The sequence below is a fragment of the Symsagittifera roscoffensis genome, chromosome 7 (assembly GCF_963678635.1).
Source record: "Symsagittifera roscoffensis chromosome 7, txSymRosc1.1, whole genome shotgun sequence".
Classification (NCBI taxonomy): Eukaryota; Metazoa; Xenacoelomorpha; order Acoela; family Convolutidae; genus Symsagittifera; species Symsagittifera roscoffensis.
The window spans coordinates 17,486,677-17,510,367 of NC_087068.1; the positions used below are offsets into that span (position 1 = coordinate 17,486,677).

The 23,691-nt window shown below is 35.8% G+C and overlaps 4 protein-coding genes across 4 annotated transcripts; 3 read left to right on the forward strand and 1 right to left on the reverse strand.

Moving 5' to 3' along the window:
• Positions 1–5,935: 5,935 nt before the first annotated feature.
• LOC134851485 (homeobox protein Hox-A7-like) lies at positions 5,936–7,998 on the reverse strand. The gene is made up of 3 exons (XM_063867601.1): positions 7,676–7,998; positions 6,481–7,021; positions 5,936–6,271 (listed from the first exon to the last, which is right to left on the reverse strand). Exons 1-3 carry the CDS (start codon positions 7,875–7,877, stop codon positions 5,992–5,994), a joined length of 1,023 nt encoding a protein of 340 aa, XP_063723671.1. The 5' UTR covers positions 7,878–7,998; the 3' UTR covers positions 5,936–5,991.
• A 3,286-nt stretch (positions 7,999–11,284) lies between these two features.
• LOC134850997 (rab-like protein 3) lies at positions 11,285–12,141 on the forward strand. The gene has a single exon (XM_063866863.1). It carries the CDS (start codon positions 11,329–11,331, stop codon positions 12,136–12,138), a length of 810 nt encoding a protein of 269 aa, XP_063722933.1. The 5' UTR covers positions 11,285–11,328; the 3' UTR covers positions 12,139–12,141.
• Positions 12,142–12,172: 31 nt separating this feature from the next.
• LOC134850996 (DNA repair protein RAD51 homolog 3-like) lies at positions 12,173–23,495 on the forward strand. Its single transcript, XM_063866861.1, has 3 exons — positions 12,173–12,692; positions 15,742–15,921; positions 22,872–23,495. Exons 1-3 carry the CDS (start codon positions 12,356–12,358, stop codon positions 23,426–23,428), a joined length of 1,074 nt encoding a protein of 357 aa, XP_063722931.1. The 5' UTR covers positions 12,173–12,355; the 3' UTR covers positions 23,429–23,495.
• LOC134850995 (putative phospholipase B-like 2) lies at positions 19,170–21,164 on the forward strand. Its single transcript, XM_063866860.1, has one exon. It carries the CDS (start codon positions 19,450–19,452, stop codon positions 21,073–21,075), a length of 1,626 nt encoding a protein of 541 aa, XP_063722930.1. The 5' UTR covers positions 19,170–19,449; the 3' UTR covers positions 21,076–21,164.
• Positions 23,496–23,691: the final 196 nt, after the last annotated feature.

Consider the following 23,691-nt stretch of genomic DNA (forward strand, 5'->3'; position numbering starts at 1 on the left):
ACGTTGCCCCACTCTACAGCCTCGGCCTTCTAAAAATCTGTGGGGCGATTTGACCCATTTTTTCGAGAATTTTTCTTAAAATCTACTTTCCCAAAGCTTAGACTTTGGTCTCCATCGAAATAACGGGATGTGTATCTCTTCTTCAAAATTGGTTCACTTTTTTATGCAAGATATAATGATTTTCCGGAAATGTCTATGATTTATTTTTGACCGGTTTTTCGAAGCTTTTTGGCTTTTCATGAAAATTACCTCGTCAATTCTCAGGTTAAGCATTCAGTCGAGAAACCCGATTTTGGGCCAATTTTTTGCTTAAGCGGCCACGGCCTACTTTTTGCAGAAAAACAATATTGGATTCCTGAAAATTCAATCTAAAAAATTGATTGCGAGAATATTTTCTGTAGAAGCGGGAATCCCTAATTTTTTGGAAGAAACATGTGTTTAAGAAAATTCCAATATCCCTACTTTTTCACTCCTCTCACTTGTTTTAGTAGAGAAACAACTAAGGTTTTGGGCTAAGTCCAATTTTCGAACTTACGATATTGATCTTGCATCAGCGTAACAAATTCAAACATAGCAAACACTTTTGTAGCTACCTTTTACCGAGACATACGAGAAGTTTGGTTAACCTAGTTTTTTGAACGTTTTTTTTTTCAACTTGTTCCTACGTTTGTGTTGTATCGGATGTGGTGCAAAGCTCCGCTTCGCCTCAGTGTCAAGTGTGAAATCAGTTTAGAGCGATGGAAATGCTCAAGTAGAATTGACCACGGAAAATGCGCCTCAGCTTTTCAAAACTTGATTTGATTTGCAGAATAAAATTACCCGAATGAACCATTTTATTTCAAACTAATTTGTTTTTCAGAGAATGTCGAATATTAATTTTATTTTAATTTCAAAAACTACAGGGTTATGATGTTTTTATTTGTCATAACAAAATATAGCAAAATCAGTTAATTTTTTGGCTTACGTGACTTTGAGTTAGCATTTTTCGATCTTCTTGTTGGCTCTACCTTTTTCATAAATTCGTTAGCTGAAACAAAGTTTTAAAAACAGCTGTTTCGATTTTTTCTCTTTGAACTGTTTTTGAACAAAGTTTGCTGTTACGTATCTAGGAATTGTTTCGTTTTTTAAGAACTTATCAGCCTGCATTTACTTTGGCGATTTGACCTTGAATTTTTTTATTTTTTTTTTTTCAAGTTCATCGGCTGAACGGTAGGCAAATTGCGCTCTCCTACTATCCTTGCATTTAGCAAGTGTGTTACAACCAGGTAGTAGACTTTTTGCCGTTTACAACACTGCTCACAGAATGAAACTTAGAACAAATTATGTTTAATGTCATTCACTCGGGTATGCTATATAGGCAGTACATAATTTTTTTTTGCTGTGTACGCTAAACTTTTTTATTGTGGAATTTTGGCTTACTGGGTGTCGTCTTACACTGTGGACTTATTGACCTGACATTTTTTTCTATATAGTTTTTTTGTGGAGTTATTTGCTATTGCTTTGAGAAATGAACTCTCAGTTTTCTCAAAGTTTTAGAATGATCTTCTTCGTCGCAGATTTCCTTAATCATTCCGTTTTATCAAAAAGTTTTAAATAAACCATTTTTTTGTTTTAATGTTCAGTTACTTTCACAACTTATGCTCAAATTTCCCATGAAAATGTTTTATCTATACTATATTTAAATGCGAGTGACAGCTATCTCCCATGTTTAAGCATAATAGTTTTCCATGTTTAACGAAAGAATTTTTTCATGTTCAAGCTATATCATATATTGCAATGCTTAAGAAAATTTTTCAATTAATTTTCCGCAAGGTCAATAATTTTTCAGTATTTTTTCGAGGCCAAATTAAGTCTGTCTGTCTGTATACCTGCTTTTTCATTTAATTTTATTGACTGTCTACCCGTCTCCTAATTTTATAACTTTCAATTTGGTCTCGACTATTCATTTCAAAATAATACCGCTGTCAAACGGTTGTCGCCAATTCTTTCTCTTTATCTGGATTTTATTTTTTTTCCTGTCTTTCTTCTGATCCTTCTTTATCTTTTTTTCTAATTTTTTTTATCCTTCTTATTCGATCTATTTTTCTATCTTTCTTTTTGAATTTTTTTCTATCTTTTTTCGATCCTTCTTTTTCGATCCTTCTTTTTCGATCTTTCTTTTGCAATCTTTTTTCTCTTTTTTCCTATTTTTTTCGATCCTTCTTTTTCGATCTTTTTTTCAATCTTTTTTAAAATCTTTTCTATCTTTCTTTTTTTAATTTTCTATCTTTTTTTTCGATCCTTCTTTTTCAGTCTTTTTCTATCCTTCTTTTCGATCTTTTTTTCTGTTTTTTTTTTATGTTTTTTTTTCGATTCTCTTTTTTCTTAAATTTATTCAATCCTTTTTTGATTTCTTTATCAATCCTTCTTTTCGATCTTTTTTCTATTTTTTTTTTTCAATATCTTTTTGTTTTTAAATTAAAACTTAAATTTTCAAAAAATTTTTTGTAATTTTTGTTTTCAAAATTTGAAATGCCTTACCCTTTAGTTGGGTGCTTTCAGGGTACTCTCATGAGTTGCGAATCTTTCGTCCAAATGTGACTGCTCAAATCCTTGTAGTTTTCGAGATTGACGTTTTTTGTGATTTTTCAAAAAATTTTCAGAAAACTGAATTTTTCTTCTTAAAAGTTTGAATTTTTAACCCTGTTTTTGGGGGTTATCAGAGTACTCTCAGGGGTTGCGAACCTCGCCTCCAATTACGACTGCTCAAATCTTTCTAGTTTTCGAGATATGACGCGTTTTTTGTGATTTTTTGAAAACAAATTTAAAAAAAAAGAATTAATTTTTGTTTTCAAAATTTGAAATCCTTTACCCTGTAGTTGTGTACTGTCAGGGTACTCTCAGGAGTTGCGAATCTTGCTTCCAATTTTGACTGCTCAAATCCTTGTTGTTTTCGAGATATGACGTTTTCGTGATTTTTTCAAAAAGTTTTTAAAAAACCTAAGTTATTATTTTGTCAAGTTTCTAAGTCTTTACCCTGTAGTTCGGTGTTGTCAAGGTACACCCAGGAGTTGCGAATCTTGCCTTCTAATTTGAATGCTCAAATCCCTGTAGTTTTCAGGTTATGACGTTTTTTGCGATTTTTCAAAAAATTTCAGATAATTTTTTTTCCAAATTTGAAATTCCCAACCCTGTAATTGGGGGCTATCAGAGTACTTTCAGGGGTTGCGAACCTCGCCTCCAGTTATGACTGCTCAAATTTTCGTAGTTGTCGAGATATGACGTTTTTTGTGATTTTTTCAAAAAAATTTAAATTGTTTTGTTTTCAAAATTTGAAAAGCCTTACCATGTAGTGTTGATTTGAGGGTACTCTTAGGGGTTGCGAATCTTGCCGCCTACAAATGTGACTGCTCCACTTCTTGTAGTTATCGAGATATGACTTTTTTTTTGTAATTTTTCGAATAAATTTCAGAAAAATTAACGAATTTTTTTTCTTAAAAGTTTCAAATTTCCAACCATATAATTGGGTGCTGTCAGAGTACACTAAAAGGCTGCTGATCTGGTTTCCACTATATGCAGTTTTTCTTGAGTTGTCAAAAGTTCGAATCACCGGTGGTGCGTTACACGCTAGTCTGATTTTGAAAAAATACTGAGAAAGAATATTCAGTTAATTTCAGCAAATCGGAACAAAGAATTTTTCCGGTTAACAGCTTGTTTAACACAATCAGTTTCATTTCATTAGCCCTGTCTGAAATTTTAACCCACTGGCATATTTTCAACACTAGTTCGAATTTAAATTTAGCAGGCAAATTTTAAGTTTACCATTGCTAATTTTGCTGTTTTTATGCGCCTTGACAAGGTTAATGCTTATGGTATACGTTTTTGTTGTTTGTAGCTGCAAAAATGGTCGTTCAATTCGCTTCTTTACTGCGGTTTATTTTGAGTACTCCACAATCGAAAATTGTGGAGGTTGATTGATTGTTTCGTCTCGTCCATAAAACAGTAACTGTGGCTTTCCCAGGGTTCGCTAAGAGCCGGAAGGCCCCATTCTCACAGTACTGAGTAAACATTGTTCTAGGGAGCAGTTTTTGATAAGGAGAACCGAGCAAAACTCCCGTGCCCGCTTTCAGCTGGCAGTTTTTATTTAGTGCGGAGAACCGAGAAAACCTCCTAATGTACCCGCTATGTTGGTACGTTAAGCCATTTTCCGACTGCAACGGGGTTGTCAAGCTTAAGAGATGTTGACTTCAATGGACAGTTAAAAGGGTGGTTTATGTCATGCGGACTAGCGTTACAGTTTGGGCAGTTGTTTTGATGTTTTTTGTTTAATCTCGACAGATAGCTATTTAATTGCGTGCTATAATCACAGCTGAGTTGAGCAATAGCTGTGCTATATTCACAGCTGAGTTGAGCAAGAGTACGTCGTTTACTTTTGGAAAGGCTGTTTTCGTCCGAAGCAATTTCTGGAGTTTGAGAGCACATAAGTTTAGAGGGATGTTTGGTAACGTAGTTTTTCACCACATTTGAATGAATTGTTTTAAGAGCGACCTTGTATTGTTCTGGTGTTAGGCGATCATTTTCATCAACACATTTTTGATGTTGTCATAGTGTTTCGGCAAGTTTTGGTTTTATAAGTTTCAATATCGGGTGTGGTTTGGTTGTGTGGTGGTCACATCGTTCTTGTTGATGGCAGCCAGCTAGAAATTCTTTGATTAACGTTTCATTGTGTTTTCCTGCTGGCAGTATTTGAGCTTCACAATGAAGGTGCTCAATTGGTAATTTTTGTGCAGCCAGATACAATTCTAAGTGCTGTTTTGTCGAGTTTGAAGGTCTTTCCAGCGAAAATCACTGACAGAAGGTGTCAAGACAGGAGCTACGTAATTCAGAACCCTTTGGGTATATCGGCTTAGTCGCCCTCTATCTGCTTTGTTTGAAATGCAAAAGGTCTTTGCAGTTTCATGCGTGTGTTTTGGGGAGTTAGTTATTCAACGGCTCAACGGGCGTCTGCTTAAGTTTTAACTGTTAACAAATTAGTTACCTTTTGGTCAGTGTTGTTTCATTGATATTATCTTCTGCGGCATATTTTGAAAGTTTTTTTTAGATCGAATTGGGACGTTCTTTAAATTAGTCCCGAGAACTTAGTTGCGTCTCATATTTTTTCAGATAGCGTGCCATGTATATATGTGATATATCGTTGAATAACAATCATGCAACTGGCGGAATATTAGACTTGGTTTTGTCCTTTAGTTTCGAAGTAGATTTTTAATTGAACCAGTTTTCTCAACTTTTTTCTCAATGTTTTTTTTGATTGTTTTTTCCTCAAATTGTGCTTTCTCACTTAAACTCTAAAATGTTTCAATCTTAAAATTCAAAGTGCTTTCAGGCGATTTTTTTGAATTCGAAAGTTTTAAAGTTTGTAGACACCCAAATTTGATTTTTCGTTGTTTGACTTACTGTTGATTTCTTTGTTAAAAGGAAGGTAATCTCCACTAACGAACAGCAAAAGTAAAGTGTAAAGGTCACGAAAAACGTGGTCGACTTGTAGATTCGAAAGTGGAACATAATTTACAGATTTCTCAGCGAAATAAAAATCTTTCTTATTGATCCTTTTTTCTCAAATTGGGTTAATGTTATCAAAAGAGTGCCCATCATAAATTGTTCTTGAAATTCAAAAGGTGGCTTTTTTTCAAAAAAAAATCTGTTTCATTGCGTTCTTTGACTTTTTTCCAACTGTCTGTTGGCTAGGTTTTTGGTATTGTGAATACACCAACTCTTTTCCTAGTGTCTAACTCTATATTTTTCCCATTTTAAATGCTAATGAATGAAGTTAATGTGCTTTTTATGTCCAGAAATTGACAATTGCCTTCTTTTCGAAGTTTGAATTGAAATGTTTTTTTTTTCGCTACAAAAATGGAATGTTTTAATAAATAGCACGCGTTACTACTACACTTCATCTACAAATTATTTTGTAGTGTTTATTCTTCAAAATCACAATTTTCTCTGTAAAGGATGTCAAACGTCAGCTGCAACCGAAAATTTCATCTGAATAGCTTTTATTTCTTCTTCGGGCAATGAGTGTAAGTGATGACTCATACCCATCCCTATTGGCGAGGGAGTTTCAGGAGGACTAGAATCTTCGCCATGGGAGTCGAGAAGAGATTTGTCGTCGAATAAATTATGTGAGTTGCTCTGATTTTGTTGCTGTTGTTGAACAGCGGCCGTGGCGGCCATTCCAATCATGAGTTGAGTGGCAACTTGTCTTTCTGCTTCCCGTTCCTCAGTTGATTGTCGCCTAAAAAAATAAAGATTAGATAAGTATTACGACTTACATAATTTTTATTCATTTTCTAGTGCTATGATTACACTTGCGATTATAATAATGCTTGCAAAAAACCTATCAAATTTTAAGTCAATTCAGTTTATACTTAAGGTAGCTTGAATGTAATTTTTGAGTGCCTCGTTTTTTTATTTTGCATTTCGTGAATGACTATCATGACTTACCTCCACTTGGTGCGTCTATTTTGAAACCAAGTCTTCACTTGTGAGTCAGTCATGTTCAATTTGGACGCCAAAGTGGCCCTCTCTCCACTTGCGAGATACTTCTGCTGGTGGAACCGCTTCTCCAGCTCACAAATCTGCAGACGTGTGAACGAAGTGCGAGGCTTCTTCCTCTTCATCAACCCCCCAGCTGAAGAAACCCCACCGACTCCAGAGCCGAATCCAGGAACAACACCTGGTCCAATTACCCCTACCATTCCCGGAATTCCTGTGTAGTCCACACTGTGCTGTTGTGGTGAAATTATATGGCTGTTAGGATGTCCATGCCCATGCCCGACCATCATGGACCCGTTTTGGGGTCGAAAAGGGTTGTGATGATTATTGCTTGAATTATTGGTTGACGTTGTTGCTGATGACTTGTACAGTTGGGCAAGGTGTGCTAGGAATGACTGGGCGGAGGGGTTGAATTGAGGGTGGGGTTGGGGAGGACAGTGGTTTGGTTTGAACAGAAGTTGGCTGGCAGTTTGAGGCGAAGATCCGACGACTGAAAATAACTGATGATAATTCATATTTGAAAAAAAATGACTTGTACATTCAATACGTTGTGTTATGGGAGTTTTTATATCTGATTTTTTAAAAATTGTATGCACTGCTACAAATTTTGGGAGCTTTTAAGAGTCGCTGAACGTAGTTTAGTTTCTTATATAGGTCGTGATGTTTTTTTTAGGAAAATTTTTAAAATTTGTTCAGGCTCGAATTAACTGTTTCGCGGTTTGACTTTTGATTGGTTTTCAGTAAATTTTTTTCTTTGTTAGAAGAGAGGCAATTTCCACTATCGAACAGAAAAAGTGCAAAGGTCACGAAAAAGTTGTTTGGCTTCTAATTTCAAAAATGGAATTTAATTACCAGATTTTCCAGCGAAATAAAAAAGTTTTACCTCTTTATCCACTTTTGTCAAATCGGGTTAACTTTCTCGATAAGTTTCAATCATTAATTGTTCTAGAATGTCAAAGAGCTTTTTTCCCGAAAATTCGAAAGTTGAGATGTTTTCAAAAAAAGTCAGTGATTTTTTTTTCTGTTGTTTACTTGCGTTCATTGACTCTTTCCAACTGTCTGTGGGCTATGTTTTGTATATTTTGTATGTATATTTGACCTATGTGTATTTGACGTTCTTTTCAAGAGCTTATTATCTACTCACGTGACAACAGTTTTTCGCGGACTGACTGCTGAGAAGGGAAAATTGGCGAGTGCATCCGAGGGCTCGAATTTGAGTTCCAGGGTATATTAGCAGGGGAATGTTGGCTGGTTAGACTCTTCATTTCACCCTGCGATAGACTCACAGGTTCTCGTCCAGCTACTAGATTGTTGTACAGGCTAGCAGGATCTATTTTGTGTTGCATCCATTTTGAAGTGTCTTGGGGAGGTTGTAGCGAGAGAGCTGTTTCATGAGGAGTTTCTGGCTTCTTGAGTTTTATGGATTTTTCTTGGTGCTGTTCATAATTGGAATCTGATTGTTCTTTGCTGTCTGGACATTCTTTGTTGCCAGGAGTTTCGAGGCTGGAAACCGTTTTGTCAAGAAGGCTCAGTATTCCGAACTTAAGTGGTGCCATTTTCAGAATTATGCCTTCTGATATTGTTGAAAGAGTTGATTTGGTAAACGCTGGCTTGAATCGAGATAAAAGTTTTTCAGGTTATTTGGGAGAACTGAATAAAGTTAAAGGTGTGTAGATTGAAAAGTGTTTTTTTTGCTGAGTAGAAAAGTGGTGAAGAGTTAATTTGGCAATTTAAAAAATGAGGTTGTTAGGTGACACTTATTGGGCCCAATTGGTTGATTGTTGTGTTGGGATTGAGAGAGGATTTATATCAGTTGCTCAGATTACCCGCCGGTCGACACATTAATCAGGTTTCAATCTGGGTCGAACAAAATTGCCACAAGTCGATTTGGCCAATCAATCTGTCTAAATAATTAGTTATAACCAGGTTTATAGTCCTTTTTGCGGAATAGGAAACAGCAGACTATTCATCCCCAAATGAAAAGAGCAACTCTTGTAATCCAAACTCTACTGAAGACAAGATACTACTCGGAAGACAGATCGATCGGACCGATTAAGGCAGCTGGCTTTATTTTAACATACGATGATTGATATTGTCCAATTTGTTAACTCTAAACAACACTTGCGGAAATGGCTCTCCCAGGAATTAACAGACACTCTACATTAATGTACAATTTGTTATTCATCTAACCCTATCAGAGTGTCGACCAATCACGTATCACTAACATTAAAGTCCACCCCAGCCCCCCTCCCCCTCTCAGTGCCGACTAGACTAGTGAACACTCAAAGTGATCCGTCTCATTGCTTCACTGGGTCTCTAAGATTGATTGCACCCCTCAACTACAATCAAAAGGTGTTCAACTGGGTTGTTAATGGCTTAGTGATGCGCTAAGCCGAATATCTTTCTAGCAAAAATGTTTTTTTTTTAAATGGCTCAAATTTTGGCGTTTAAGTAGAATCTTAGAACTTTTTTAACACCAAAAATTATTCAATTTACAAATTGCGAGAGCCAGTGCTGTGTTAAAAACTGATAATAGTAAAAAAAAAGTTAGCTTAAATACTGAGCCAGTTTTTACTTCAATATTATGCTGATTATATGTTAGGGTAAACAGAATAAGCGATCAATTAACCTGACAAAAATAACATTGTCATTATACTACAAAGTACTCAAGGTCGAGAAAAATACATTTTTTGATTTCAATGTTAACTACGTAAATCTAGGATGTATAATTTGTTTTTTTTTCCTCTATATTTTCAGTTTTTGCTTCAACGATTTTGAAATCTAAGTTATAAGACATCGGTTAATTTTTGGAAATTCGAGCGGAAATATTCATTTTCAAGTTACTAGATGGAATCACTTCCTGAATTTGAAAAGGAGCTTTGAGTTGTTCCAAGCGGAATGAATTAATTGTTGCTGTTCTTAAATTGGGCGTGCAATAGGCGCCCTTCGAATCCTCTGACCCCTTGATGAGTGCTTTTGGTCACACTTTTGGCGTGAAAGTTCCAAGCGACGCCAGAAATAGCCGAAGATGGCGTCGAAGTATTGACCACTTCTGACTTTCGATTTAAAGTAAGCGATGGTCCGTCTGAATAGTGTCTGGCATATTTCCGGATTGTTAAGTTGAAATAAAGATTGAAGTTTATCTTGAATTGAAAATGTTAATCGGTTAAGAAACTGCGTTTTAGTGAAAATTAAAGCGAAATTCTAGTTGCTATGGAAATTCTCTTTTGTCTATGAAAGTGCCTGAAAATGTTATTGCTTGCAGCAAATTTAGATTTTGTGAAATACGATTTCTTTTGCGAGATTTTTTTCGCCTGTTTCTAACTGTATCACTGTTTGTTCAAGCAAAATGCTACTTTGCCAATGTGTAACTGAACTTGTTTTTTTTTTGAAACGATTGAAAATTTTCAGGTTGTGGATGTTATTTGATCAGATGAGACCCAGTTTTCGTTTTCTTGGAAAGAACAGTTCAAAGAATATACTCGAGGGCGTTTTTGTTTTTCTTGCTGGATTTGGCATAGCTGACATTATCTGGCATAGAGTAGCCTTTTTTGCCACGTGTTCTGGACTGTGTATGGAGCCCACTATATGTGATGGTGATATGATATTCGCATACAGGGTGGACCCTTTCAAAGTTAAGGTCAGTAGTTGAAGTTTTGCTCAATGTCACGCCTGTCGGAGTCATAATTTCATACTAAAGTTTTAAGAAATCGGCCATGCAAATAACCGCTAAATTCTAATACTAAATTTCTGTAATTTATTATGCTTATAAAACCTTCAGTTAGTGGTACATGAAGCCGAAAATTTTTGTCTAGAAGTTACGTTTTCCATGTAGACCTCAAAAACTACGAATAACATGCCAAAGTACAACCAATGTAGTCAAGAATCAATGTTCGGGGTCCAAGATATAATAATCTAACTGGAGCTACAACCATTTTTGTTCTTAATTAAAACTGGAGCTACAACCCTTTTTCTTCGAGATACTGATATGTTTCTTTCCTTATTGCCATTACGTTTGTTTAGAATGGAGATATCGTTGTGTTTATTGATCCTGAAGACCCGAACAACCTCTCATGTAAAAGAATTGAAGATACTGCTGTTGTTAAAAAGACCCACCTGAAAATAAATTCACTTTCAATTCAACAGATTTCAAATTGGCGAAATAAACTCAGCACGGGATATGTTTGGGTTGAAGGTGACAATGCATCGAACTCAGTGGACTCGCGTTTTTATGGACCAATTCCTAGAAATTTGATCACCGGAAAAGTGTTCTGCAGATTTTCGAAAAGAAATGGGTCCTTCAAGAGTCTTCTTTAGAATCGTGAGATCATGACAAATTTGAAATAAATAGGGCGAAGAAGTTGTCTACAGAAAAAACACGAATAAGCTTACCTGGATGCAGATAGCAGCGGTGATAAACCAGTTATGACCATAGCAAGGGCGAAGCACGGTATGTTATACCCCCGAAATGTCTCGAAAATAGAAGATGGTTCAAAGGATGGTGCAAACCAGGTGCTGAGATTCGCTTTGTTTTTTGTTTAATCAGGGTTGAATTTAAAAAGTTATCTTAAAATTTGAAAGTTAAATTACTCTGCCAAAAACTGCTAAGATCTAATTTTGCTCTTCAATAAAACTTTTACAGCCAAAAACACTATTCATGAAGCGCTAATATTTTTAATGCTTTTACAATTTACATAAATATTGCTTGCATTAATTTCTTTGAAATATGAAAGCTATTATCATTTTCAGATAAATTGAAGTTTGTTCTTTTGAAGAATTATTTCAATTTCTACAGCAATGCTGAGATCGGGCGCCCAGCCTACAGTCGGCAGCGCAGTGAGCAACTACAATTGTCTTCGGATCCTCGTCCTGGGCGACAGCGGAGTCGGAAAAAGCAGTCTTGTTCATATTCTGTGTCACGGAACTGTGCTCACAAACCCCACGTGGACTATCGGTGCTTCCGTTGAAGTAAAATTGCACTTTTACAAAGAGGGTTCAGAGCGCGAAACGAAAGAGAAACCAGTCATCATTGAGTTCTTTGACATTGGCGGATCACTACAGCACAAAAGCAGTCGCCATATATTTTACCACAATTTTCATGGCGTAATGTTTGTTCACGATTTGACGAATAAGAAATCTTTGAAAAATCTTCTTAAATGGAATGACGAATTGTTGAACAAAAACGGTGAGTCATGGACGGGATCGGTGGAAAATATGATGAGGAGTTACACGACAGATTACAGAACAGAAAGATACCTTTCGGTTCCAGTGTTGGTTGTCGGAACCAAGTCAGATATGATGCCAAGTCCGGCTCGACTAGACCGAGTGACGACAATCGGGAAAGATCTAGGTGCCTGTGATACGATTAAATTGAACTGTCTCAACCCTGGATCGGTCCAACCTGGAACTTCATGTGCAGTTACATTGAGCAAATTTTACGACAAAGTCATTGAGAATAGCTCTAATAATAAACTTAATAGTAGTTATAATAGTAGTCCGTATACCGGTCATTATCACAGTGCAGGTAGTAATAGTAATAAATTATCCTCGTCCAGTAATTATTCTAAATTGTCTTCTGGTAATTTGACAAGAATTCACATTGATTGATCAGTGAAGTTTTCACGTGTAGTTAGATCATCGCCCAGAAAACACCGGAGAAGAGTTGTTATTTTAATAAGCGACAAGGTGCCTGCATGCATAGTATTTTTGATTAATATTATTCAAATTTCTTGATTGGGATTCAGCGTCACCGACTTTTTTTGAGGCGAAACAATTTTTAAAAAGTTTGGAATGCGTACTTACATCTTAGTTTAAGTTCACTTGAATGGACAGCAACCATAATAAACATCATAGTTCATCACAAAGCGAAGACCTAAAGCTTTGTTTTCTCAGCATCGATTCTCAGACACTCGGGAAACTACTCAAGCTTAAAATAACTTCTGTTAAGCAGTTTCATGATAGAAAAAGTGCAGTTAAACGTGTAATATCGAAAGATGCTATTCAAGAAATAGAAGAAAAGTTTGCCAATGTTAGCAAGTTTCAATCAAAGGTATCAGTTAGCGCGTTTGAAAGATGGAAAAGAAATGAGAGTGAAAAGGAACATTGTATTCGAAGCTTCTCGCAGAAAATTGATCAAAAACTCAATGGTGGCTTTCAATCAGGTAAGAAGAAGATAATTTGATTGAGAATCTGTTTAAACAAGTAGAGTGCATCGTTATTTTGTATCGAAGACATTTTTTTTAATGTTTCTCGAGACCTGTAAAATGAGGTTTGGTTGCGATCTGCTTGAGTTTTGCATTCGTAAATCAGTTAATTAAACTGCCTTCATGAAGCCAGTTATAAACTCATATCTACTGAACCTCTTGGCTCAGTAGATAATGCATATAGTTACCAAGCCGATTAACTGTTGTGCGAATCCCGGCTTCTGTCCAAGATATTTTGAAAGCATGGAAGGTTTTAAGCGCTTTTGTATTCAAACTTCGCGTCTGCCCATCTAATTAATTGATAACCAGTCCCTGTTGGAGAGCCGATGTACGTAGTTTAGACTCCTATATAGGCTGTAACGATTTTTGTTTTCAGGAAAACTCTTAAAATTTGTTCATGTTTAATTTTGATTTTCGCGGATAGTTCATTTCCCTTGCTAGAAGGGAATTCAGTTCATTTCCCTTGCTAAAAGGAAGGCAAACTGCACTATTAAACAGCAAATGTGAAAAAGTCAAGAAAAACGTGATCGACTTCTAGTTTCGTAAGTGGAATTTAATTTTCAGATTTCCAAGCGGAATAAAAATAATACCTATTTGTGTACTTTTCTCAAGCTGGGTTTATTTTATCAAAAAAAGAGCTCTAAAGCCAAATATTTTTTCGTTGAAATTCAAAATGAAATCAACACAACTTTTTTGTGCTGTCTGTTGGCGATGTTTAATTTTTGCATCGATTTCATCGTTTCAAAGAAAATGATGAAAGTAAAAAAGCGCTAACTGAAAAGACACTAATGTCTGCTATGCGCTTCAACACTTCAGAAATTTTTGTCGACACGATTGTGATAGAGGGTCCCAAGACCCAGGAAAATGCAGGGCTCACACATTTAAAAAATAATTGCCTCGGAAGTTTTTAAGTATCTATGAGATGGGACACGGTATAGTGCTGGAGCATTCGCTTCGAGATCGCTCAACTAAGTAATTCATTCTGGAATTTAAAGTGAAACAGACTATGCTTAGACAGGCTGGGTAGCCTTTCATGGATCATCTGCGAATCGCAGAAACACGAATTATTTTGCTTCACTGCTATTCAAACATGAAAAACGTTCAGTTAAATAAATGGACTCAAAAGTTTGAGAAAAAGCTCTTAATGAATCCAGCGAGAAAAATATTGAACGTCTTGAGTAATGTGGGAACCCTTTGTGGCAGAATTTTTCACAAGGGCATCTCGAGTAAAATTGTTTATGATCAAGAATTTCGTTTTTTCGATCTGGTCCGAAACCCTAAAATCAGCACATGCATCAAACAATTTCCGTTTTATACGCAGTTTATGAGAAATCTTCGGGAGGCTTTGAACAAAACCGATGAAAAAATTGGTTTTTGTCGGCGTGCCTTCCTTATTAAATGTAGGGCACGTCGTGCATTTTAGATTCCATCTGTATAAATTGGCTGTCATGAATTTTTGTCAAAATTTCGTTAAATGTTCTTGTCTTTAGTCACGTTCAATAAGCTTTTAGAGCAGCCTTTATCACCCGCGATTAAACTGATTTTTTAAATCATTATTTGTTTCGAATAACATTATGAAAATAGCCTTCACCAGAAATTTTAAGAGTCTTAACGCCGTACCATTCTTGTATATTAAATGAATGACATCAATGTTGCATAAGGACTAATGTTTAAGGGGCTATCGAGCGCAGCGTTTAAAAGGCTTAGATCAGAACGTCTAAGAATCATTCAGAGCGACCATCGAATATTCTAAAGTCATGGAATTTTCATTTTGTTCAAAGAGTTTCGTACTTTTTCAAATTAAAGTTTTTTCAGAATTAGTTCACGCTCAACTTTGATTTTTCGCGGTTTGTTCAACTGTGATTTCTTTTTAAGTTCAATGCTTTTCCATTGTTAAAAGAAAGGCAAACTCCACTATCGAACAGCAAAAGTGTAAAGGTCACGAAAAACGTGACCGACTTCTGATTTCGAAAATGAAAATTAATCATCAAATTTCTTAGCGAAATAAAAGTTTTGCCTATTGATCCAGTTTTTTCAAACTGGGTTAATTTTAACAAAAAATGTCGATCCTAAGTTGTTATTACAAATTCAAAGAGCTTTAGGGCCATCTATTTTTTTCTTCGAAATTCAAAAGTGGAAGGTTTTTGAAAAAACAAGTCAGTTTTTTTTAGTTTCCTTGCCTTCATTACTCTTTTTCCAACTGTCAGCTGGCTGTTTATTTTTTATGGAAACATACGAAAAATTTGGTTCACCTAGTTTTTTTCTACGTATTGTTTTTGTTTGTGTTATATCGCAAGTGTTATTTGTATGCTTTAAGTATTTGTAATTACTAGCCCCCTAATTCACGAAAAGAAGCCAAAATCTAAATGTGTACTTTTTAATCTTCTAATTTTTTTTTTGCAAAATTAACTAAACGAAATATTTTGCGCTACATGCTCAGATGCAGGCTACTGTTGTTTCTAGAAGAGTCTGTCTGTTGGCTGCTTTTTTCCTTTTAATTGTGTTGCCTGAACTAAATTTATTGCTGCAACAACCGAAAGTAAGGAGTAACTTGGGATTTACCACATTACCAAATTATATACCACAAAGAAAAGTCGATGGTATATCATCTTGCAGACCAATCATGGGTGATTCGAGCTGCAATTTAAAGTACTTGAGAAAAAGCGTGTATTTTTCAATATTTCGCCCAAAATAAATAAAAGTTGAGCGCAATCTTCAAACTATTTTGGACTGATATTCAATATGAAACCATCAGTTTGAGCCTTTTCAGTAAAGTTATCCTCTTTCATATTAGCGAATTCGCGAAAAACTATTAGCGAAAAATGCTATTTGTTGGTATTTGCAAAACAAGCTACTTTTTCAGTGTTTGTACACAGGTATATCTTAATCTTGCATACAAAAGCGGATCTCCTCGAAAAAATTGAACAGGCCATATGCTAGCTCTCTACTCATTTGATAAATGAGCGTTGTATTTAATCTTCATTGGCCATATTCGCTTTTGTTTTAGGGATTATTTACGAATTTGTCGGAGCCCCTGGATCGGGCAAGACTCAGTTTTGTCTGCAGTTGTTAGCCAACGCTTTCGTGCCACGAGTACTGCAAGGACCACAGGCTGAATCAGCTGTGTTCATTGACACTGAAACTTCATTTTTCTCTACAAGGTTCTCTAGTGTCTTGTCAAAGACAAGTAAGTCATTCTTATTTGTTGAATTTCGTGAGTTAGACCCATTGCAAACTTTTATGCAAACAGCCTTCCAAGGCCGCTGTAGTGCATTCATTATTTGACGATTAATTGAGATTCTTGAAAGATGAGGAGCAATAGTTCAATGGCTGGGAGCTGCACGAATCAGTCGAAAGATGGGTGGTGTGAGCAGGGTAGGGAAAATTAAAAGCCATTAATTATCTAGTGAAAGTCAATTCTTCAAATCGGAATATCTACTTTTTTCGGTTTAACAACTTGTCTATCAATTGAATCACTTATGGTGCTGCTATGCTTCTGACATGCTCAAGTTAATCAAAACTATAATTTAACTACTGGGTACTAGTTACTACTGGCACATGCTAGATCTAGAACTCAAACCATTGTGTGTATAATTATAGTTTCGATATTAATTGCCTGCTGATGATTTTTAGGCTCCATAGTTGTCGACTTAAGGTCTGTCGGTTTAGTTTCCAAATTCTGTAGTCCTTTTTGCATACGATACTTATATAGCTATCGTGGATACTATTTTGTCGTGGCGGTCGGCTTTATATCTCCAATTTTTTTTTTCATTTCGTACTTACGTAGTACTTTTGAGATCGATAGGACTCTGGCACCAATTTGAATGCCCCAATTCAACCCCACTAGGACCTCTTTGGAAAACTTCCATAAATTTAAACAAGACAAAGTACTTATTTTCGTTTTTCCACTTTCTTCTTCAATTGTAACATCGCTTGCAGCTCTGTTTATTAATTTTGGAGCGTCAGGGTGCTTTCATTCTAAAATTGTTGTATCGCAAGTGGTGCGAAGCTCAGCTTCGCTTATCTGTCAAATAATTTCCATTTATGGTATTCAGTTTTTATGCACTGAGTTAAGTTGTTGTTTTTGCTCTTCAATACCTAATTTTTTTGTTCGTTTCTGCGTCCCATAATCTTTTATTCGTTTTCAGAAACAGTTGCTCTTCCAAGTGAACAAGCGACACCTAAAAATCTCTGGTCATGGAAAAAAATCTCACTGTCCAAACGTGATGTCTCGTTATTTTCTCGTTATTTGTAACGTTTGATTCATTTTATTTATCTTGAAATAATTCTAAAACTACAACTCTAATTTAATTTTCAGTGAACTTGTACAAACTTGGATGGCCTTTATACAACAAAGCAAGTCTGCTTGTTTTTGGGCGAAGCCATAAATGTTTCATTTTCCTTTATGGTCCAAGTAATAAGTTTTTTTTAAAAAAGAAACTTTGAGGGAACTTTAAAAAGAAAGAATTTGCTTATCAATTTTTGTCGAAAATATCCGCTTCACACGCTATGTTAAGTAATAAAGTGATCTAATTAGCGTCTAGCAATGTTTAAGTAGATCAAAATAGTTTGCCTTAAAACAATTGAAACATTTTTCGAGCCGGATCGAATCGCCGCTTACCCCAAGTTTTCTAATTGCCATAACTGTATAAAATATAATCATAGATGCAACATCTTTTCAAATTCGAGCTCAGAGCGGGGTTTCCTTTCAAATGCTTTTGAAAACTTCATTCAAAAGTGGCTCATTAAAAAGTCGAAATTTGTCTAAAAAACACCGAGCACAAATATTCCATCCTGTTTTTACCCTCGCGATAAGCAAGTGTATTGAAATCGGGCCTTAAAGTCTTTTTCCTGTAAATAATTTTGTTCACGGGATCTCCAAGTTTGAGATCTCCATTTCTAGTGAAGTTGCATGTTTAACAGCTGGTCTAGAGCTGCTGAAGTGATACTGGGTCTACAGCTGAAAAAATTGATATAAATAAAACAATATTTTTGTCATTTTTATTGATTTCCTCCCAATTTCTGTCGGCTTACTTTGTAACTTTTTGGTTTTTTTGAAACTTGATTTTTTGCATCATATCTTAGGTTTTTTTTGGATGCATGGTTTCTGATTTGTTTCTGTTCTCTAATTGTAGGAACGTTTCTGTTCTCTAATTGTTTCTGTAGAATTTGCAGGTCTTTGTTATGAGAAAGAAATGATTAGAGCTTATGTAGCCCTGGTGCTTCTTTTTTTTCAGATAATTGATTTCTATAAAACTTGTGATTAATTTTTTTAGCTCACAATTTTTGACAGAATTCATATATGCTTTTCACATTTAGTTTGAGACACACTATCTTTTGATTTTTGGAATTTAATGTTGTATAGTAAGTGGTGAGAAGCTCAGCTTTGCCTCTGTGTCAAAATCTGGGACAACTAGTGCAAGAAAACAAAGCAAACCCGACTGCTGTTATCGTGCGAAGCCTTGATTGTTCCGATTGCCGTTTAACGTGTATGGATTAGTCATAATAAAAATTGATGAAACTTCCAAAAGAATTAGAAAATTTTCATTAATTTTCTTTTCAAATTATTTCACACGCTATTTCAGGCACAAAGTGACATATTTAGCATATTTTAACATTAATAAATTATTTAGCATAATTGATTACCAACTAGCAGCCTCAATTCCTCGTGGAACAATTTGTGTTAATCCGCCGCTTACGCGTTAATAGCACGGAGTGTATCGCGTTTTACTTATCGCAAAAGACCAAACCGGCAATTGGTAAACCTTCGTAACTTTGCAAAACCAATTACAGGTAAAATATCTTTTTAAATTCAAGCTCATGATATCAATAGGTTTTCATATGGTTTTTAAAAAATCCCGTTGAAAATGGCTTGTTTAAAAGTCGAAAATTGTCTGGACAAACAAAACCACCACGAGCGCAAACATTCCGCCTCTTTGTTCGCAAGTTGGACCAAAAACAACAATTTCTCTCATGCTTTTGCGTAGCATATAATTAGTTTTGCAGTCCTGTTTTCTCAACTAAAAAAGGAAAAAATGGGAAGTTTAAAAGTCAATTATCCCGATTATGGGTTTCGTGAAGGTCCCTGAATTTATCCATTAATGGTCACAAATTTTAAGCAAAATTGTTCATTCTACTTTTAATCTACTATGCTGTAGTTTCGCCATAATGATCTTTGGGGTCAACTATGTTTTTTGAGAACTTCAGCCTAGAAAATATACAAAAAAATGCTCGCAATCCTAGGAAAAACCTTGTTTTACTGAGAAAAACTGTACAGCTGGCCATTAACTGATCAGAAATCGTTCTGAAGTTATAATTTAATTGATTTTTCCAGTTTTTTGTCGCCTTCAGTACTAGCAAACTCAAATAATTGTAGAATTTTTTTGTTTTCATTTATCCAAAGTTCGATTACTATTGTTGTTAACTTACCAACAGCTTATCTTCAAACATCTCTGAAATTCCTCAATTAGAGACGCTTTTGTTTGTTTACGAGGTCAACTGATATTGTGACTTTCGTAAGTGATTTGATCAGGCTGCGTTCAAAATTTGTCGTCCAATTTGGTAAATATTGCCTATTGGTCTTGAAATTTTATTATTTGATGTGTAAATGAAATGAACGGAATTGAACAAATTTAGTTGATTTTGATATCTTCTAAAATCAGTTGCTACTGTAATTATAATTCGGGTATCTAAAGTTTGGTATAGAGATCACAAAATGCGCTTGTTCATTTCATTTGCGATTGTCGTGGTGCTTTTAAAAATTAGTCAATGCGCAGAAGAACACACGTTCTACGTTGTTCTCGATATGGATGGAGATCCCTACATTGTTGCCCGTGAACCTCAAAGTTGGGTGGCTCAGGCAACCTATAGTATCAAAATTGAAGAAGAAGGCTTCGCCTATCTGACTTTGACATCTAACCCTGACTATCCTGATTCAGTGCAGGCGTATTGCGCAGGTTACCTTGAAGGGTTTATGACTTATAAGCAGATAAACCAAACATTCATCAACCAGAACGTCGAAAATGTGAAGCCAACTGGAGATGTGAAAGATTTTATAGTTGATAATTTCAATTACGTCAATAAAATGATCGAGGAAAATTCCACTACTACCTACTGGTATCAAATCAGCCTGCTGGTTTACCAAATCAAAGGAATGGAGGATGGGTATTTGGGTTTGCCTGCCAAGGTATCCCGAACCATAGACCCAATTGGTCTGTTCTGGATCTACAACTGGCTTTGGACCGAACTGACAGACATCCAATTGAAGTATGCCAGGGGAACATCGACATTGGGATCCGGATCATGCAGTGCCATGATCAGATACACAGGCGATGATCTGATTGCATCTCACGTGACCTGGACAGAATACAGTTCAATGCTCAGAACGATGAAAAAGTACAACCTGAAGTTTAAGAAGAACCCCACGAGCAATGATACGATCCCTGGCTTCGAGATTCTAGAAAGTTCCTACCCGGGAATAGTACACTCCGTAGACGACTATTATGTCACAAGCGAAAAGCTCGTCGTTATCGAGACTACAAATTCGATTCAAAATGACACTCTCTACGACTACATCGTGCCAAATGGAGCCGTTCCCTACTTCCTACGAGTGGCATTGGCTAATCGTCTCAGTGAGTCGGGACTCGACTGGACTAACTATTTCGCGATGTACAACTCGGGAACCTATAACAATCAATGGATGGTGGTAGATTATAAAAAGTTCACGCCTCATACGCCAATTGGGCCTGGAACCCTTTACATTCTGGAACAAATGCCGGGTTTCGTTGTTACCAAAGACATGTCGGAATCTTTGGAGACCGGCTTGAATGCTTGGGTTAGCTACAATATTCCGGCTTTCCCTGAAGTCCAAGAAAAGAACAATTACAGTACATACATCAATACGTACGGACCGTTTTTCTCTCATGATCACTCTCCTCGAGCCAATATTTTCAGACGAGGATTATCAAATGTAACTGATTTGAACTCAGCTATGTCTCTAATGCGGTACAACGACTACCAGAACGATCCGTACGCGAAGGCAAACTGCACGCCGTTGGCTTACAGTGCAGAGAACGGCATTAGTGCAAGATGTGAGTTGAATCCGACAAATCAGGTTTGCGCGATTGCAGCTGAAGCGGCGAGATGTCACGGAGCAACTGATTTGAAAATTGTCGGTATGAGTTTGGTAAATTCGATGCAGATGATTGCTATCAGTGGACCAACTTACGAGCAACAGGAGCCATTTGATTGGTCTAAACAGAAAGACACTGCATGTGATGGAATTTTGCATGAAGGTCATCCGACGAAGTTTGCTTTCGAACCAGTACTCGTTGATCTGTGAAGACGCATAAATCAAAACTTTACTATGTTTACTAAATTTACAGAAAAATTAGCTACTGTATCATATAGATAGATCACATATTTCTTGAATTTTTTTTTCTTTGGAGAATATAGATACTGTTTGATAGTTCGCAGCAAGTTTGGGCACGCAGTCTCAACTCATTTTTAGCGGTAATTTGTGGTAACATCCTGTTTTTTGCCAAAAACTACTCCATATACGCGTAAAAAACATATGAGGCAAGGAGAGTACCGGAACATCTAGTACAAAAAAAACTTTTACACAGTTTTCAAAATGAAACATTTCAGCAGAAGACTTTTCAGGCAAAAAAGAAGATAAAACGAGCTGGAATGTTTACTGCAATCTACTTTGTCCTTAATAAAACGAGCTCATCTAGTTTTTTAAATACCAATGATCGAGTACAAATGAGTAAAATTGCGCTGGTATTTGAGTGCGTTTTCCTAAGTTTTTGATTGGTTTACATATTGTTTGTTTTTTCAAGTTCCTCGCCTGCAATAAGTCTTTGTCTTTAGACGTTAATTTCCTTGTTCTTCCCTTCTTCTTTCAACCGGGCTATCAATATTCCTAATTCTGTTGCAAATTTTTAATTGCCATTCCATCCTCCCGAAGTTGTTTGACCGGGATTCATTTTGCTGAAATTTTTTTTGAAAGTATTCCAATCGGCTCTAGCAAGTTATGGCTTTTTTGAGCACTTTGCACTGAACCAATGTATATTTTAAATTAAATGAACTGCTTATTTGCTTGAATTGAATGATAATTTGCAAAACGTTAAATTCATAAAGAATTCTTTAATTTAAAAGAGTTCTACTTGTGTATTTTGATTTAAAAAAAAAAAACAGAGCAAATACTGCGGTTTTTTGGTTTATTTTGGCTCATTTCCGCTTTTCCTTCTGTTATGTTGGCTAATTCTAAGTTTTAAGCGAATTCTAAGTCATATTTCAGGAACAATTTCATTTCGCGTAGTCAAATTTTTATTTGATCGCTTTCAAAATTTTTTGAAGTTTCTTAAATGTCGTTCGAATCACGAGAGAAAGGACTTGAATACGATATATCACTTGACCCATTCCAATGATTACTTGTAGTACCTGATTTCGCGTGGAAAAGAATGAAATCCAGGAGAAAGAACTGAAGACACTTTAGGCCGTGTTTTTTGATTTCTTAAGGAAAATTGATCACGCTTTATTGTGACGAGGATTGTCTTCTAATTATTTTTAAGTTCACTTTAAATTAATTTGCTTAAATGAGCGAAAATTGAGCTCTTCATTTAAAATAGTGCAAACGGCGTGGAAAACCTGTGCTTCGCAGGCATCCAAAAAATTCTGACAAACCTTATTATAGACATAGTTTATAAATCTTTCCATTACAACTCGAATCTTCACTAAAAAATTTTCAATAAAATATATCACTCTACCAAGTAGATGTTTATTATGTTATCTAGTTTTATGTGAGAAAACGGGCGCCAGAAGACAACGCGGATTTCAATAATTTTACCCCATCATTGATTGATTTTCGGGGCAAGTTTTTGCTCTGGAAAATAGCTCTGCCGGTAGTTTAGTGAGTTAGATTTGTTTTTATTCTTAATAATTTTTTGTCAAGTTCTGCCTAAATTAGTAATTGCGCGATAAAGAAAGATCCTTTATCCATGTTTTTGTTTACATGGCGTATTAATTTTTCGATGTTTAGAGATTACAAATAATAGTGATTGCCAATGTGATTGCTATTTAATGAATAATGTAAATTTGAAAAATAGTTCATCTGGGTATGATTTTTGATTTTAGTATCACATTGTCAGTCGTTACACCCGAAGCTGCTAAACGACCCAACTTTCAATATCGAATCAATCATCAAGCGGATAAGAGGCTTCCGATGCCACACGAGCGAAGACCTTCTCGTTTTGCTTCAAACGCTCAATTCAGAGCTAAGAAAACCGAACTCAACTAAGCCGAAATTAATCGTGATTGACAGTGTTGCCAGTCCATTTCGAGTAAGTCATTTCGAGTCAGTGAAGAAACGATGCAACGCAATCGCTTATCTCTCTTGTCTGTTGGTGCAACTTTTGAACTCGACGGGAGCCTGTATAGTTTTGAGTAACCATATTACGACAAAGTTGGTAGACAACTCTCAAGGGGTGATAGTCGGAAATTATTTTGTGCCTCTTTTGGGTGATTTTTGGGGAACCACAGCGCATGTTAGAATTCTTTTGTCCGAAGACTCAGTTGGCCGAAAGATGACTGTGTTCAAAATGATGTCTGAAAAACGAGAACTCGAAAATGAAGCGTCTGTTTTTCAAATTACTAAAAATGGAATTAGAGATGTTAATCTGAATTCTAAATGAAAGAATTGGCTTGTCTGTTTGTTAACTGTACTACAGAGTTTCAGTAAATTTATTATTTGATCTTCTACTTTTTTTGTCAACTAGAGGTTGTGGCCCAGATTGAAAAATACAGGCAAAAAACAATGTTCTAGCGCATGCTAGTGAGAATTTCGAAAAGTTAGCGAATAGTTTTGGCTGTATGACTGTCAAAACGGTTTTCGTATGCCGTTTGTTAAACTTGACCCAACTTTGCAAACTTTTTGAATTTATTGCAATTTTTGCAA